Below are 15,850 nucleotides of genomic sequence, written 5' to 3' on the forward strand. Positions count from 1 at the left end.
AGCTGTCAGCTGCAGCTTCACCGTAGAGGCGGGTGCACAGAAGGAAGACAATGGATTCCTCATAATAAGTCTATGGGTGATGTCACTTACCATTCATTTCACAGCTGTTGTCGGCCATGTCCTCAACAGAGCTTCCGCCGCTGGAGATCAGGTTGGTGCGGGACAGATCGGCATCCAAAAAAAAGGGTATTAAACTCATTTTATCTTTACAGGGATACAGGAGGTTAGTGTTCGATCCCTGGTGTCTATAGATGCAGGGATTTTAGTTTTTGCATGGACCTCCACTTTAAGACAGCATATTTATTTAGTAGTGGTGATCGCTTCTGCTGGCAGGATCAGCAAGCTTCAGTCCCTGTCTATTAATGAACCTTATTTGATGGTTCTGGAAGACTATTTTAATGACTGATCCAGGGTCATCACCAAAATCTTTTTTATAGAATTCAAGACATGCTCTACCTACATTTTGTTGAAATCCCTCAAAATGAGTGGGGGAAAAAAAAAAAAAAAAAAAACGACAAGCGTCTTAGATGTGGGGCGATGTGTTTTGGCCCACCTGGAAGTAAAGGATTACACTATTCTAAAGCACTGTTTTGTATGCAGGCACCAAGAAAGGAAAGCAAGCTTAAAAATTCACCATAGCAAGATGGATTAAAACAAACTATATTGGAATCATACAAATGCACAAAGCAGTCCTTCCTGCATGGTTTAATGCTCATTCTACTAGAGCTTTGTCCACTTCATGGACAGAAGGAGCTTGCATTACCCAGGCACAGATGTGCAAAGCGGTAGCTTGGTCATTGCAACCTTTGACCGCCATTACCATATGGATCTTTTATGATGTCAATTATGTCAAGACCAGGCACGGCACTCCTCTCCCCCCCACCCCCCAAATACGCAAAATTTATCATTTCAGGGACTGTCCTGGAAGGAGGACAAGCCGAGTTAGATGTATATTTAACTCTCATTTCCAGTAGGCTTTCAAGACAGTCAACTTCCCACCCCTTTGGGGTTATGCAATAATTTTAAGGTCCAGTCAGCAGTACTAATTTTAAACGAAAGGGCAGAATGAAGGGCCTGACGTAAATGATTAAGACAATGTGTTTCCAGTCACAAGAAGGAAGGAGCTACATCCCAGGGGGTGGTCCTGGAAGATAACTGGGGAGGAAAAGCATTAAGTGCTTAAAAAACAAAGTTAATTATATTTGACAATCCAGCACTGAACATAAATACCTTCCAGTGGGTGATTCCAGGCATCCACTTCAATCCAGGAATCTCAGAAGAAACATCAGCAAGCTCGAGTGATCCTAGTAAAAATAAAAAGCGAGTAGACAAAGTTACAATCCGTAATGAAGTGTTTATAGATACTCCTTTAGAGAATATTAAAGAAATGTGTATGCCAGAGCATGCTATCTGAAAGATAGGAATGTGCCTACACTTTTACATAAACACCAGCCCTAGTGACCTAGATGAATATAAAATTGTACCAAGTAGACAGTTTAAGCGGTATATTAAATATGCAAATTATGGCCAATTAAATAGATAAAAGCTAATTGATCAGCAATTTACAAAAGCCTAATTCACAGATTATAGTGACTGTATTTTATGCTGTGATGACCACAGATTGTATTTTATGAGTAACATAATGGCCAGCAATAGAAGAAAAGCTAGAAATGAGCAACCCATGGTTCACATTTAATATATAAACAGTGAATTGCCAAACTAAAAGATTCACTAATCCATAGCCTCTTCGTTAAATTAAGAAGTTTCTACTGGTTACTCACCTACTACAAACAAGCAAAAATTAATCACTAGCATTACACTAGCAGCACTGAAGACAGGACAGATGTTAAAGTGCCTGCCATCATCTCTTAACTGCATGTTTTACTTTAGCCGTATTTTAGAGAGAAGGGGTATAACCCAAGCTGCCATTCAGCCTCCAAAACTAACACTGAGGGCTGGGGAGCAGCTGGTGAGGGATTCTACTAACACAGCAATGATGGGATGGACCATGAGCCGCTTGTTACGAGTGTGAATGGGAGCGTACGTCTCACTCTAAACAGGATTTGCATATTCTGCCCCATCCTGTCATAGTAGAGCACCATTTTCAACGTGCACAAAAAAAATTAAAAATAAACTCACCTAGTAACGTTCTCAGATTCACATCTATAAAACATTCAGTAATTTGCATTTGACAATTGCTGCAACACCTGCTCACAGAACTCTGGTGCTTTGACCATGCAATGCACCTTACAGATTCTCTAAAAAACAAATGAACTTTGACTTTGTCCCACGGCTTTTTCCCCAGCAGCAATATCTACCAGGGCTATTGCGCACAAGGCTAGTATGGGCCCGGTTTAAACTTCAAGAGCATGGTAAAAGAATGAAGGGAATGGCATCAAGAGGCAAAACTTTGTCGAGCATAAAAGGGGGAAAAAACAATTGCAATGTACATTGTCAGTCTGGTTATTTATGAAAAAATGGACAAGAATTACTAATATACACAAGCGTATCATCTAATACATTGCCCCCCCCAATATACAAGTAAAGCTTTTCTTTTCAATTACTAAAAAAGGTAAGGAAGTCAATTTTTAGTACTGACACAAAGCTGTCACAGATTACAAAATATATGTAAATCATTTTGCTCACTGAGAAATAATTGAATAGGCTTCTCTAGAACATTATGTTTTTCTGTCTAGTGATTTAAAATGTGTCTTGCACGGCTTGTGAAGAGAGAATGCATGGCCTTGCCTTCACTTTTCTCCAGCAGGGAGGATATAACAGCTTCATCTTCAATAGGATTCAGTGAGCATGTTGAATACACCATCCTTCCCCCTTCTGCCAGCTGCTCAACACCACGGGTAGCAATTCTAATCTGTAACCTAGAAAATGCAAAATTAAGGTTAACAACAACTTGCATGCAATTTCAAAAGATTCTTCTCCCGAGAACACGGTATGCTGCTTCTTTTATCTATACAGACATCAGTTAAAAGACTAAATTAACACTTTCAAAACAGCAAGAGAATAGAGAGGAAATAAGCATAAAATGGAGAAAGCATTATTCATCCAGTATCAAATGGAAAACCCTTTAACTTCGCGTGACACGTACAGCGCCTTGCAAAAGTATTCAACCCTCTTGGCTTTTTATCCATTTTGTTACATTACAGCCTTTAGTTCAATGTAACTGGTTGTAGGTCTATATAAAATCAGGCCTTGTAAACATGAAGGATGTAAAAATGTATTTAAAAAAATCCCCCAGCACTTATTTAAAACCTGCTTCTTCACAGGTATCGGTTGCATACATTCTCTGCAAAATGTGGTTCTTATCCTAACACAGGTGACTATCTCAAATGTGGACATATTTCATAGAGAATAAAAACCAAAGCTTATCTGGAAGCAGTGCACTGAAGGGAGTTAATTTGTCAGTTGCAAAAACAAAAAAGTCCAAAGACAAAAAGTTTATTATATAGTTACATAGTAGGTGAGGTTGAAAAAAAAAAAGACAAGTCCAACCCATGTGTGTGATATGTCATTATTACATTGTATATCCCTGCATGTTGCAGTCATTCAGGTGCTTATCTAATAGTTTCTTGAAACTATCGATGCTCCCCGCTGAGACCACTGCCTGTGGAAGGGAATTCCACATCCTTGCCGCTCTTTCAGTAAAAAAAACCCTCTACGCAGTTGAAGGTTAAATGTCTTTTCTTCCAATTTTAAGGAGTGGCCACGAGTCTTGTTAAACTCCCTTCTGTGAAAAAGTTTTACCCTTATTGTGGGGTCACCAGTATTTGTATATTGAAATCATATCCCCTCTCAATCGTCTGTTCTCCAGAGAGAATAAGTTCAGTGCTCGCAAGCTTTCCGCTTAACTACTATCCTCCAGACCCTTTATTAGCTTTGTTGCCCTTCTTTGTACTTGCTCCATTTCAAGTACATCCTTCCTGAAGACTGGTGCCCAGAACTGGACAGCACACTTTAGGTGCGGCCAGACCAGTCTTGAAGAGTGGGAGAATTATTGTTTTATTTCTGGAGTTGATCCCCTTTTTAAACGCATGCCAATATTCTGTTTGCTTTGTTAGGCTCAGCAATGGCAAGCTGCTGCTATCTACTAGGACCCCCAGGCCCTTTTCTATCCTAGATTCCCCTCCAGAGGTTTGCCCCCCAGTATATGGAGTGCATTCATATTTTTGCCACCCAAATGCATTTTACATTTTTCTGCATTAAACCTCATTTGCCATGTAGTTGCCCACTCCATTCATTTGATCAGATCCTTTTGCACTTTTTCCACATCTTGCGGAGAAGTTATTGCCCTGCTTAGCTTAGTATCGTTCACAAATACAGAGATCAAACCGTTTACCCCATCCTCCAGGTCATTTATGAACAAAATGAAATAGGATTGGTCTCAGATCAGAACCCTGGGGGACCCCACTACCCACCCCTGACCATTACAAGTACTCCCCATTTATCACTACTCTCTGAACTCGCCCTTGCAGCCAGTTTTCAATCCATGTACTCACCCTATGGTCCCTGCCAACAGACCTTATTTTGTACAGTAAACATTTATGGGGAATGGTGTCAAATGCTTTTGCAAAATCCAGATACACCATGTCTATGGTCTTTCCTTTATCTAGATGGTAACTCACCTCCTCATAGGAGGTTAATAGATTGGTTTGGCAAGAAGGATTCTTTATGAATCCATGCCGATTACAGCTAATGATAGCGTTCTCATTACTAAAATCTTGTATAAAGTCCCTTTATCATCCCCCCAGAGTTTACATCCTATTGATGTTAGGCTAACTGGTCTTTAAATGAATAGGAACGTGTATCTGTCACAGGGTGGTGTCTGTGGATACACTGGTTAAACAAAATGCCACGTCCTGTTTATCACTTAGTAAATATAGACATTAATAGGAATGGGGAAAAAGTTGGGGAGAAAAAAATATGAATGAAAGAACCTTACACATAAAAGACCTCAAAAAGAAAAAATGTGTAGGTTCAATTGGACTTTTTAGGCATAAAAGAAGTTGTAAACACAACCAATATAGTCAAGATAATTTATCTCTATTTATTAAAAAAAAAAATATATAGACAGCCAATAAGATAAGATAAAAAAACTGAAAAAAATAAATTTTTTATATAAAAACAGAAATATTGTTCCTCCTTATACATACACATTTATGACCTAAAAGATATCCTATCAAAGGTAGTACAGTTCACTCAAAATTTCCAAAAAGGAAAAAACAAAATACATATTTATATAAATATAAAATAGAGGATATCAACCATACAGTCAGAAATGACATATGTTTTGGTGCTCTACATGTTTCGCGTCTACTAGATGACGCTTCTTCAGGAGCTGATAAACATGTTATTTCTTCAAATATATCCCAGGAATAGGGAACTCAAGCCAGCAAGGCAGGCACAAGGATTGACAAAAATTCAGACACCCATTTTTCCAAAAAATAAGGAAAAAATAAAAGGGGCAGGGTGAAAGAGGAGTCTGCCTTTTTGGTTCCCCCTTTCCTCTTCCCTCTTTACCCAGTGGGAACTTGGCTCGTCTTGTGTCTTTGAAGGGGATCACTATATTTAAAGCTCAGGGGATACCCAGAGTATTTATCACCATCTACCATCTGGCTACCTACAGACTTTGAACATCTACTAAAACTGTATGTTTGAAGCTCTAGGGCTCAACATAATGTTGAAGTGATCCCACCAATTGTAATCTATTTCTTCATCTACCATCTAATTTTTTAATAAATAGAGATAAATTCTCTTGACTATATTGGTTGTGTTTACAACTTCTTTTATGCCTAATAAGTCCAATTGAACCTACACATTTTTTCTTTTTGAGGCCAACTGGTCTAATTCCCAGGGATGTATTTTGGGCCCTTTTTAAATATTGGTGCTACATTGGCTTTTCACCAATCAGCTGGTACCATCCAGTCAGTAGACTGTCAGTAAAAATTAGGAACAATGGTCAGGCATTGACTTGGCTGAGTTCCCCCCCCAAGTACCCTTGGGTTTAAGCCATGTGGTCCCAGTGATTTATTAATGTTAAGTTTCCCAAGTCTAATTTTAATTCTGTCCTCTTAACCATGGAGGTGCTTCCTGTGATGTATCATGAGGATAAACACTGCAGTTTTGGTTACTGAAGCCCACCCCCCCCCCCACCCCATTCCCTTGCGAAGAATGAGGAGAAGAATAAAATTGAATACCTTCGCCATCCCCCCATCCTTTGCAACCAGATGTCCTTCCTCATTCTTTATGGGGCCAATATGGTCTGTCCTCCTTTTTTACTGTTTACATACTTAAAGAATTTCTTGGGATTTTTTTTGCTATCCTCCGCTATTTGTCTTTCATGTTCTATCTTAGCCGTCCTTATTTCACCCTTACATTTCTTGTTGCATTCTTTATAAAGTCTGAATGCTGAGGACGATCCCTCAACCTTGTATTTTTTGAAGGCCTTATTCTTTGCTTTTATATGCATTTTTACATGGAATTAAGCCATCCAGAACTTTTGTTCGCTCTTAAATTTATTACCCAATAGGATGCATTGGCTAATGCCCTTATTTAATATGCTCTTAAAGCAAACCCATTGCTCCCCCGTGTTCTTAGTTTAGGCTCGTAGTTTAGGGAAGTTGGCTCTTTTGAAATTTGGTGTCTTTGTATTCCCCTTATGTTTCCCATTTGTGTGATTTATACTGAAGCCAATTGACCTGTGGTCGCCGTTTCCTAAATTGCCCCAAATTTCCACATCTGTGATCAGGTCTGTATTGTTGGTAATCAGTAGATACGGAACGCTTTATTTCTAGTTGGTGCGTCTACCATCTGACCCATAAAATTGGCCTGCAAGACATTTAGGAACTGGCAAGCCTTAGATGAATGCGCAGTTCCCTCCACCCAGTCTAGGTCTGGATAGTTAAAATCCCCCATTACGATAACACTTCACATCCTTGCTGCCAATCCAAAATTGTGATAGATCCGTCTCCCCTTCCTCCCTCAGGTTAGGGGGCCTATAGCATACTCCCAGTATACCACTTCCTTCCTAGCTCCCTTAGTGATGTCATCTCTCACATTCACTTGCACATTATTCTTGATATATAGGCATACCCCTACCCCCTTTTTACACTCTATCCTAGCGAGACAGGGTATACCCTTGAATGTTTGCCAGCCAATCATGACAGCTGTTGAACCAGGTCTCTGAAATTAACACAAAATCACAAATCTTCCTCGTAAAACGGTATCTCTAGTTCACCCATCTTGTCTGCCAGGCTCCTGGCATTGGTGAACATGCCACGCAGTTTAAACCTGTCACATATCCTCTTATTGGGTGTTCCGAGATTGCAACTAGGACTTGCTACTAGGACTTGCTACTATACTTACATTGGGTTTATGTGCTTTGGTCAACCTACCACTAATGCCCCCAGTACTACCTTCTGGAATATGTTCCACGCTCTCTCTACCTCTGGATGCCCCCCAATCGCCTAGCTTAAAAACCCTCTAACTTTTTGACCATCTTCATTCTCAGCTGATCTGCACTCTCCTCATTTAGGTGCAATCTGTCCCTTCTACAGTACCGGTTATCGACTGAGAAGTTGGCCCAGTCCTCCAGGAACCCAAACCCCTCCTTACTACACTTCAGCTACTTTTAACTTCCCTAATCTCCCTCTGCCTTTCTGGTGTGGCTCGATGTACCGGTAGTATTTCTGAAAATACTACCTTGGGAGGTCCTTTTCCTCAATCTAGCTCTTAAGTCCGCAAAAACGTACTTTAGGACACTCCATCTGCCGCTGACTGTCATTGGTGCCAACCTGCACCATCACAGCTGGGTCTTTCCCAGCTCCTCCCAGTAATCTGTCCAGCAGATCCATTATGTGCCGAACCCGAGCGCCCAGTAGACAACATACTGTTCGGCGCTTCAGGTCTTTGTTACAGATTTGCCTCTCTGTCCTAAGAATCGAGTCCCCTACCACCAGAATCTGTCTTTCCTTTACCTCCGCTTCCCCGCCACTCTCACTGGAGGAGTAATTCCCCCCCGGCAGCTAAGAGTCCCCTCAGCTCCAGCAGTGCTGGTCCCTGACTGGTTTCAGTAATGTCACTCAATGGAGCATACTTATTGGAACGCTACAGCCCTGGATCAGCCTCTCTGGCACTTCCCCCTCTACCCTTCCTGTCACCCATATACCCTATGCTACTGCCTGCACCCCTTTGTCTCCACCCGCCTCTGTGCTGGCCCCAGCCTGCACCTGCCGTGCACGTTCCTGGCTCTCCTTTAGTAAGGAGGGACTTCTCAGTGCTGACAGTTGCTTCCCCAGATTCAGAACCTGGGCTTCCAGGGAAATAGGCTTACATTTTGCACAGCAGTACTCACTCTCGATTGGATGATCGAGGAACGCATACATGCCGCAAGATGTACAACAAGTCGCCTCTCCACACCCGCCGGGCATTGTACCTAATAAATTGGAGGATTGGGGATTATACCCTGACCAAACTTCCTTAAAAACTAGCTTCCTGACACGAATACTCAAGACAATACACAAGTATTCGTAGACCCAGGCGCACTCGCAATACACAAGTACTAACGATACACACACTACTCAAACACTCAGGTACTCACACTACACCAGGTACTATGACCCCTGTTATAACCCATTTTCAAGTCTGGTTTTTAACCACTTAAGGACCGCCGCATGGCAATGTACATCGGCACAATGGCACCGACAGGCACAAGGACGTACATGTACTTGCTTGCCTTCCAGCAGGTGGGGGGTCCCATCGGACCCCCTCCCGCTGGCTGCGGTGGTCCGTTTCGCTTCAGGAGTGATCCGGGATGAGGGAGATGGCCGTTGGTTTCCAGCCATCCCCTCTCGACCGCTCCTGGCGAATGAGAAGCTTCCCCCGCCTGTATAGCGTAAAAACAGGCATGGAGTAAGTGATGTCATTCTCCTTGGGGCGGTCTTTTTGACCGGACTGTGAGAACACAATAGTAAGTGCACCAAACACTACACTGACATGTAGTTACACATAGGCACACAAATTACACCATCCCCCCCCCCCCCCCCCCACAGTGTCACTGATTGCAGTGATCATTTTTTTACTGATCACTGCATTTAGTGTCAGTTGTGACAGTAAAAACTGTCAGGGCAGTTAGTGTTAGGTCCAGGGTAGCCCCCTACCCCATCCTCATAAAGGTTTAACCCCCTGATTGCCCCTAGAGTTAACCCCTTCACCCCTTTTTGCCAGTGTCACTAAGCAATCGTTTTTCTGATCGCTGCATTAGTGTCACTGGTGCCGCTAGGTAGCTATTTTTTTAGGTTCACCGCCAGGTTTTTATAGCGTTAGGTACCCCCATATACTACCTAATAAAGATTTTAACCCCCTGATTGCCCCTAGAGTAAACCCTTTCACCAGCGATCACCGTATAAGTGCCACTGGTGACGCTGGTTAGCCAGTTAGTTATTTAGGTTCCCCCGTCAGCACCCACCATTTATTACCCAATAAAGGTTTAACCCCCTCATCACCCGGCAGGTGATATCAATTAGGTTTTAGGGCCAGGGTCTGCGTTGCCCCAGGCAGCGCTAGGTTAGTGCCAGCACCACCAACACCCACGCGCAAAGCATACACCTCCTGTAGTGGTATAGAATCTGATCAGAGCCATACTAGCGTCCCCAGCAGTTTAGGGTTCCAAAAAAAACGCATTGTTAACGGGATCAGCCCAGATACCTGCTAGCACCTGCGTTTTGCCCCTCCGCCCAGCCCACCCAAGTGCAGTATCGATCGCTGTCACTTACAAAACACTAAACACATAACTGCAGCGTTTGCAGAGTCAGGCCTGATCCCTGCGATCGCTAACAGTTTTATTGGTAGGGTTTTATATTTAAATCCTGAAGGCGGTGCTTGGTTTTCGGGGTCCCGCATGCGGCTAGGCTCCCAAAAAGTCCCACACATGTGGTATCCCCGTACTCAGAAGCAGCAGAATTTATTTTGGGGTGTAATTTCACTTATGCCCATAGCATGTGAGCAATATATCATTTAGTGACAACTTTGTACAAAAAAAAATAAAAAATAAAATTAATATTCCTGCATCTTGTGGCAAAATATAAAATATTTCATGGACTCAACATGCCTCTCAGTAAATAGCTTGGGGTGTCTACTTTCCAAAATGGGGTCATGGGGGGGGGGGGGGGGGGGGTGTGCTATTTTGGCATTTTATCGCCTTCGAAACTGATAGGTAGTGAGGAGTGAAATCAAAAATTTGCACCCTTAGAAATCCTGAAGGCAGTGATTGGTTTTTGGGGTGCCGTACGTGGCTAGACTCCCAAAAAGTCCCACATATGTAGTATCCCCGTACTCAGAAGCAGAAAATATTTTGGGGTGCAATTCCACATATAACTATGGCATGTGTGAGCAATATATCATTTAGTGACAACTTTTTGTAAACTTTTTTTGTGTCATTCAATCACTTGGGACAAAAATAAAATAAAAAATTCAATGGGCTCAACATGCCCCTCAGCAATTTCCTTGGGGTGTCTTTCCAAAACGGGTCATGGGGGGGGGGGGGGGGGGGTGGTTGTACTGCCCTGCCATTTTAGCACCTCAAGAAATGATAGGCAGTCAAATTAAAAGCTGTGTAAATTCCAGAAAATGTACTCTAGGTTGTAGACGCTATAACTTTTGCGCAAACCAATATACGCTTATTGACATTTTTACTAAAGACATGTGGCTGAATACATTTTGCCCTAAATGTATGACTGAAATTGAGTTTATTCGATTTTTCTTATAACAAAAAGTAGAAAATATATTTTTTTTCCCTCGAAATGATCGGTCTTTTTCCATTTATATGGCAAAAAATAAAAATCACAGAGGCAATCAAATACCATCAAAAGAAAGCTCTATTTGTGGGAAGAAAAGGACGCAAATTTTGTTTGGGTACAACATTGCATGACCGCGCAATTACTAGTTAAAGCAGTGCAGTGCTAAAAATTGTAAAAAAACCTCTGGTCCTTAGGCTGACAATTGGTCCGGGGGCTGAAGTGGTTAACTCGCCACTTAGACCAGTTCCACTAGGTCTAGGTTTCAGTAAGCTCAAAAGATGAGCAGGCTCACAATATAACCTACAGAAGGTTATATAGGCCTCAAGCACCTGTGACCAATTAACCACTCCCCTTAATTAGTAGGCTGAAGGAAGCAAAGAAAAAAAAAGGGGTCAGAAAAAGGTGTTAAAAAGCTACAAAGGAAAATCCCCAAAAAGAACCTATAAATGGAATCCAGCAATCACCAGCAGCAGTCAAAAAGCAAGACTTGTTTACTCTCCACTCAAGGTCCCCATTGTTTAGCTTCCAACCAGCAGTTTGGATGTATTAAATCATACATCACAGGAAACACTTTACCCTGCTATTCATGACTACTTGGGTTATGCTACAACCATCAGATGAATGGACACGGTCCCAAAATAAGGCAGGAATCCCTACCCAGGAAAAAACTTATCCAAGCTCAGCTAAGCCTTAGTTTTCAGCTAGTGTTCGTAGAGAGCTGTAGGAACAGTTTATCTAAGAAGGTGGACTTGAGTTCCATATTTATAGCCTATTCTAAACACCCCTGTTGGGAAAGGGAAAGGCTTTGTCTGCAGCCTACTGCACTGACACCAAGAGGGAATGTACCCCGAGAAACCCCATGCAAGAGCAGGGGTGGCCTGTAATGTTGCCAGCCAGCGCTGGATCCTGCGAGCAGTGATCTCCAGGGTATACTGTATCCCATGACCTACCTGGCAGAGTGCTGTACAGGTCCAGGGCAATGAACCCCCTTTAAGTGCCTAAAGGCTCTGCTGGGCGCTACCACCGAGAGAGTTGAAGATTGGGTCTTCTGACAATGCACCAAGGAATGGCGAGTGCCTTTGTGGTGGAAGATGTGGCAGTTTTTTCTTGTGTATTTGATGCAGTACGCGCTGGTTACTGTGTGCGGTGTGACCCAGCCCCAATAGCAGCATTTAAAAAGGAATTGATTGGGCACAACAAATATGTAATAGGTGCCATTTTTTTCTAATTCCTTAGCATGGAAGCACATGTGAATGGCAGCTCCCAGCTACAGCAGCAGGGACCTAGATCCAGTGCTGGTCTAACTAATTAGGATACCCAAATCCCATGGGTAGGGGGGCCATCTATGTGCCTTTGCAGCCTTCTGGACTCAGGGAGTCACTAACGACTGGGTCTTCAGTGTGAAGTGAAGAATTTAAAAGCTGGAATTTTCTTTGCAGATATGGATGCTGTACCAGGGAGTCATCACACCTGTGCTGGAAGGAAAGTGGACTCAAGGTTTCTTTCCAAACTGGTTTTTAGGTCTCAAGCTAAATGGAGACATGTGGTCTTTTATGGAACTCAATGGTTTCCATTTTCTGAAGGTCCAAAGTGGAGGATGGAGTCGACCCAGTGGGTGACTGCTTTGCCCCATCAGGGGGACTACCTGGCATCAGTGAATATTAAGGATGCTTACCAAGGGGTTAGCTCCAATTCTGGGGATCTTGAAGACATGGAGTATCCCTATTATGGGGCAACTAAACTTTTCTCTGGCAGCAATTGGCTCAGAAGCCAACATCAATTTTCAAGCAAAACTTACAGGTTTTGGAAAGATTCAGTTGGGTGCTGAACCTTCAGAAGTAATTGACAAAACTGCTGGAGTATTTGGGAATAGTCCCAGACATGGCACAGGTAAAAGTACTTCCGCAGGAGAAGTGCCTGTTCCTTTCAATCCCAGGTGTTATCCCAGAGGTTGTTGAAATATCCGTTTGGGCATGCATGAGGGAAGACGGTAGCTGCCTTCACAGGTCAGATATGGAATGGTGAATATCCATGCACATGGATGCTGGATATCAGGAGACTCCTTCCAATGAATTTAAAAGTCTTGATGATGGATGGCAACTTACAGGGCTCGGAGGAATTCTGGAAAAGCAGGTGGTTTTAGAGGAGTAGAATTTGCTGATAAACATACTGGAACTTTGGACAATTTGACTGGCTCGCCTACACTGGCCTGTCTGCCAACATGGTCTCCCTGTCAGGGTGAAGTCTGATGAGTGCTGTTGCATCAATACATCAACCATCGAGGGAGGCCAAATCACACTGCTAAGAAAACAGTCTTATTCCATTAGAAGTTATGGGGACAATCCAAAAAAGGAGTAGACCTCAAGTTTCGGCAGTACAAAACACATCCCCCCCTCATGAGGGCTTGATTAAAAACAATTTAAATGGACTAGACATAAACTTAACCTTTTATGGTATTTCTTTCAGTGCGATTACAAACAGGTCTCCTCAGCAGCTGGTTTTGACCATCCGTTTTATCTTGGGGTCCTTGCAAGGGGTGCTTCCTGGGTGTTTCAGTATTAGGCTTCTGTTTTTCAAGTTTGTAAGGCCACCACCTCTATCAAGTCCTACCAGGCAGACCTTCACGCTTCCGAATACCAGTTTTGGGGCAAAAGGTCTTACAGGCAGCTTTGTAGTGGGAGGTTTCCCCTTTTATGTTTTTGCATTTGGGCATGTTGATCTTGTTGCTGTATTGTGCAACCTCATTCCAAGTAATAAAATCAGGACATCGTACGATTAACAAAAATTAGAATTTTTAAATTTACCTGTAAAATACATCTTTGAGTTTATCAACACACGCACAAACTTTCCCTCTTGGTCTGTATTCCCCATTGCTTGCTACAATTTATTATTTTGTTGGACAAAGTCTATTCACCTGGCGTCTAGCAGCGAGTGAAGTCATGAGGAAGAGAGGCAGAGGCCCAGCATTCACAGCGGAGGATGATCTTCCTCCTTCTCCATGCCTAGTGATTAGCGCCACCCACCTCCTCTGTGCATCGTCCAGCCAGCAGCATGCAGAAGTGCACAAAGGGAGGAATTAAAATCCTCAGTCAGCCTCTCCCATCAGCCAGCGTTCTGTGCTCAACTGTCAGCATTTCACATGAGGTGTAGGTGTGTGTGTGTGTGTGTTTGTGTGTGTGTGTGTGTGTGTGTGCGTTTGTGTGTGTGTGCGCGTTTGTGTGTGTGTGCGCGTTTGTGTGTGTGTGCGCGTTTGTGTGTGTGTGCGCGTTTGTGTGTGTGTGTGCGCGTTTGTGTGTGTGTGTGCGCGTTTGTGTGTGTGCGCGCGCGTTTGTGTGTGTGCGCGCGCGTTTGTGTGTGTGCGCGCGCGTTTGTGTGTGTGCGCGCGCGTTTGTGTGTGTGCGCGCGCGTTTGTGTGTGTGCGCGCGCGTTTGTGTGTGTGCGCGCGCGTTTGTGTGTGTGCGCGCGCGTTTGTGTGTGTGCGCGCGCGTTTGTGTGTGTGCGCGCGCGTTTGTGTGTGTGCGCGCGCGTTTGTGTGTGTGCGCGCGCGTTTGTGTGTGTGCGCGCGCGTTTGTGTGTGTGCGCGCGCGTTTGTGTGTGTGCGCGCGCGTTTGTGTGTGTGCGTTTGTGTGTGCGTTTGTGTGTGCGTTTGTGTGTGCGTTTGTGTGTGCGTTTGTGTGTGCGTTTGTGTGTGCGTTTGTGTGTGCGTTTGTGTGTGCGTTTGTGTGTGCGTTTGTGTGTGCGTTTGTGTGTGCGTTTGTGTGTGCGTTTGTGTGTGCGTTTGTGTGTGCGTTTGTGTGTGCGTTTGTGTGTGCGTTTGTGTGTGCGTTTGTGTGTGCGTTTGTGTGTGCGTTTGTGTGTGCGTTTGTGTGTGCGTTTGTGTGTGCGTTTGTGTGTGCGTTTGTGTGTGCGTTTGTGTGTGCGTTTGTGTGTGCGTTTGTGTGTGCGTTTGTGTGTGCGTTTGTGTGTGCGTTTGTGTGTGCGTTTGTGTGTGCGTTTGTGTGTGCGTTTGTGTGTGCGTTTGTGTGTGTGTGTGTTTGTGTGTGTGTGTGGCACTGATAAGGACTGTAAGTATGCTGGCAGAAGGAGAGAGAACACTGACAGATTAGATTACACCCTCAGAGATGAAAGTACACACCCTTAGATGTCAGGCAAGGTTAATGCTGGGACTTTTAGTCAGTCATTCACTTTTAGATGATGTGACCCCCAACAAAGTGAAGGACTACAGGTCCCAGCATTAGCACATTAAATCTATGGGGGTCACACCTTTAATTCTAAGGGGTCCATTGCTGGGACCTATAGTCTTTCAATTTGGTGGGCATCCAATCCTTAGATATCAGGGGTTCATGCTGAGCCTTGTAATCCTTCACTTTTGCGGGGACGTGACCCCCAAAAGTGAAGCACTACAGGTCCCAGCATGACACCCTCAGAGAGACGAAGATGTGACAGCCTCCGGCCTCCGGATGGGAGGAGTCCCATCAGCAGTCAGGGGCAGGAGGGGCTTCCACTTTCCCGGGGCTCTGGTGTGGGCTACCGGTGGGGAGAAGGTCTCATCTACGTATGGCCAGTTAATGGAAAAATCCCAGGATACCTCCAAATGTTCAGGCAGTAGAGGATGGGAGAAAGACCCAAGTAATATATGTGACAATGTTTCATTGTCATCTGTGCAACGTCTGACCCAACTGTTTATCATACACAGAACGTATAGAACTCCAGAGAAGCTATTTAATTGAGGCAGAAGGGACACCCAGATGTGCCCAAGTTTCCAACAATCTCCAGCGGACCTGCTCCACATGCTATGGAGTTAACCCCAAGCTGGTCAGATACTGGCATGAGCTGGTGAATACCATTAAAAGGGGCTTTTTCCATGCCCGTTGCCCTGGATCCCAAAATATCCTTGTTGGGATGGTTGGATGAGGAAGTATATCCGCCGGAGATATTAACACCAACAGGCTATTGTTTATAGCATGCAAACTTGATGCTCTGAAATGGTTTTCACCGAGCACTCCATTTGAGGAATGGCACCTCCAGGTAAAGGACAC

At 43.8% G+C, this 15,850-nt stretch overlaps 1 protein-coding gene across 1 annotated transcript in view; it reads right to left on the reverse strand.

Annotated features, from left to right (window-relative positions):
• Positions 1-15,850, reverse strand: part of NSUN2 (NOP2/Sun RNA methyltransferase 2) — a 113,568-nt gene that overhangs the window by 65,176 nt on the left and 32,542 nt on the right. The window contains exons 9-10 of the mRNA XM_077492011.1: positions 2,749-2,879; positions 1,231-1,304 (exon numbers count right to left, since the gene is read on the reverse strand). Coding sequence (XP_077348137.1) covers positions 1,231-1,304; positions 2,749-2,879 — 205 coding nt within the window. The remainder of the gene's footprint in view (positions 1-1,230; positions 1,305-2,748; positions 2,880-15,850) is intronic.

The sequence above is a fragment of the Lithobates pipiens genome, unplaced genomic scaffold, assembly GCF_037356315.1.
Source record: "Lithobates pipiens isolate NorthernLeopardFrog02 unplaced genomic scaffold, aLitPip1_a1.2 Scaffold_19, whole genome shotgun sequence".
In the NCBI taxonomy this organism is placed as follows: Eukaryota; Metazoa; Chordata; class Amphibia; order Anura; family Ranidae; genus Lithobates; species Lithobates pipiens.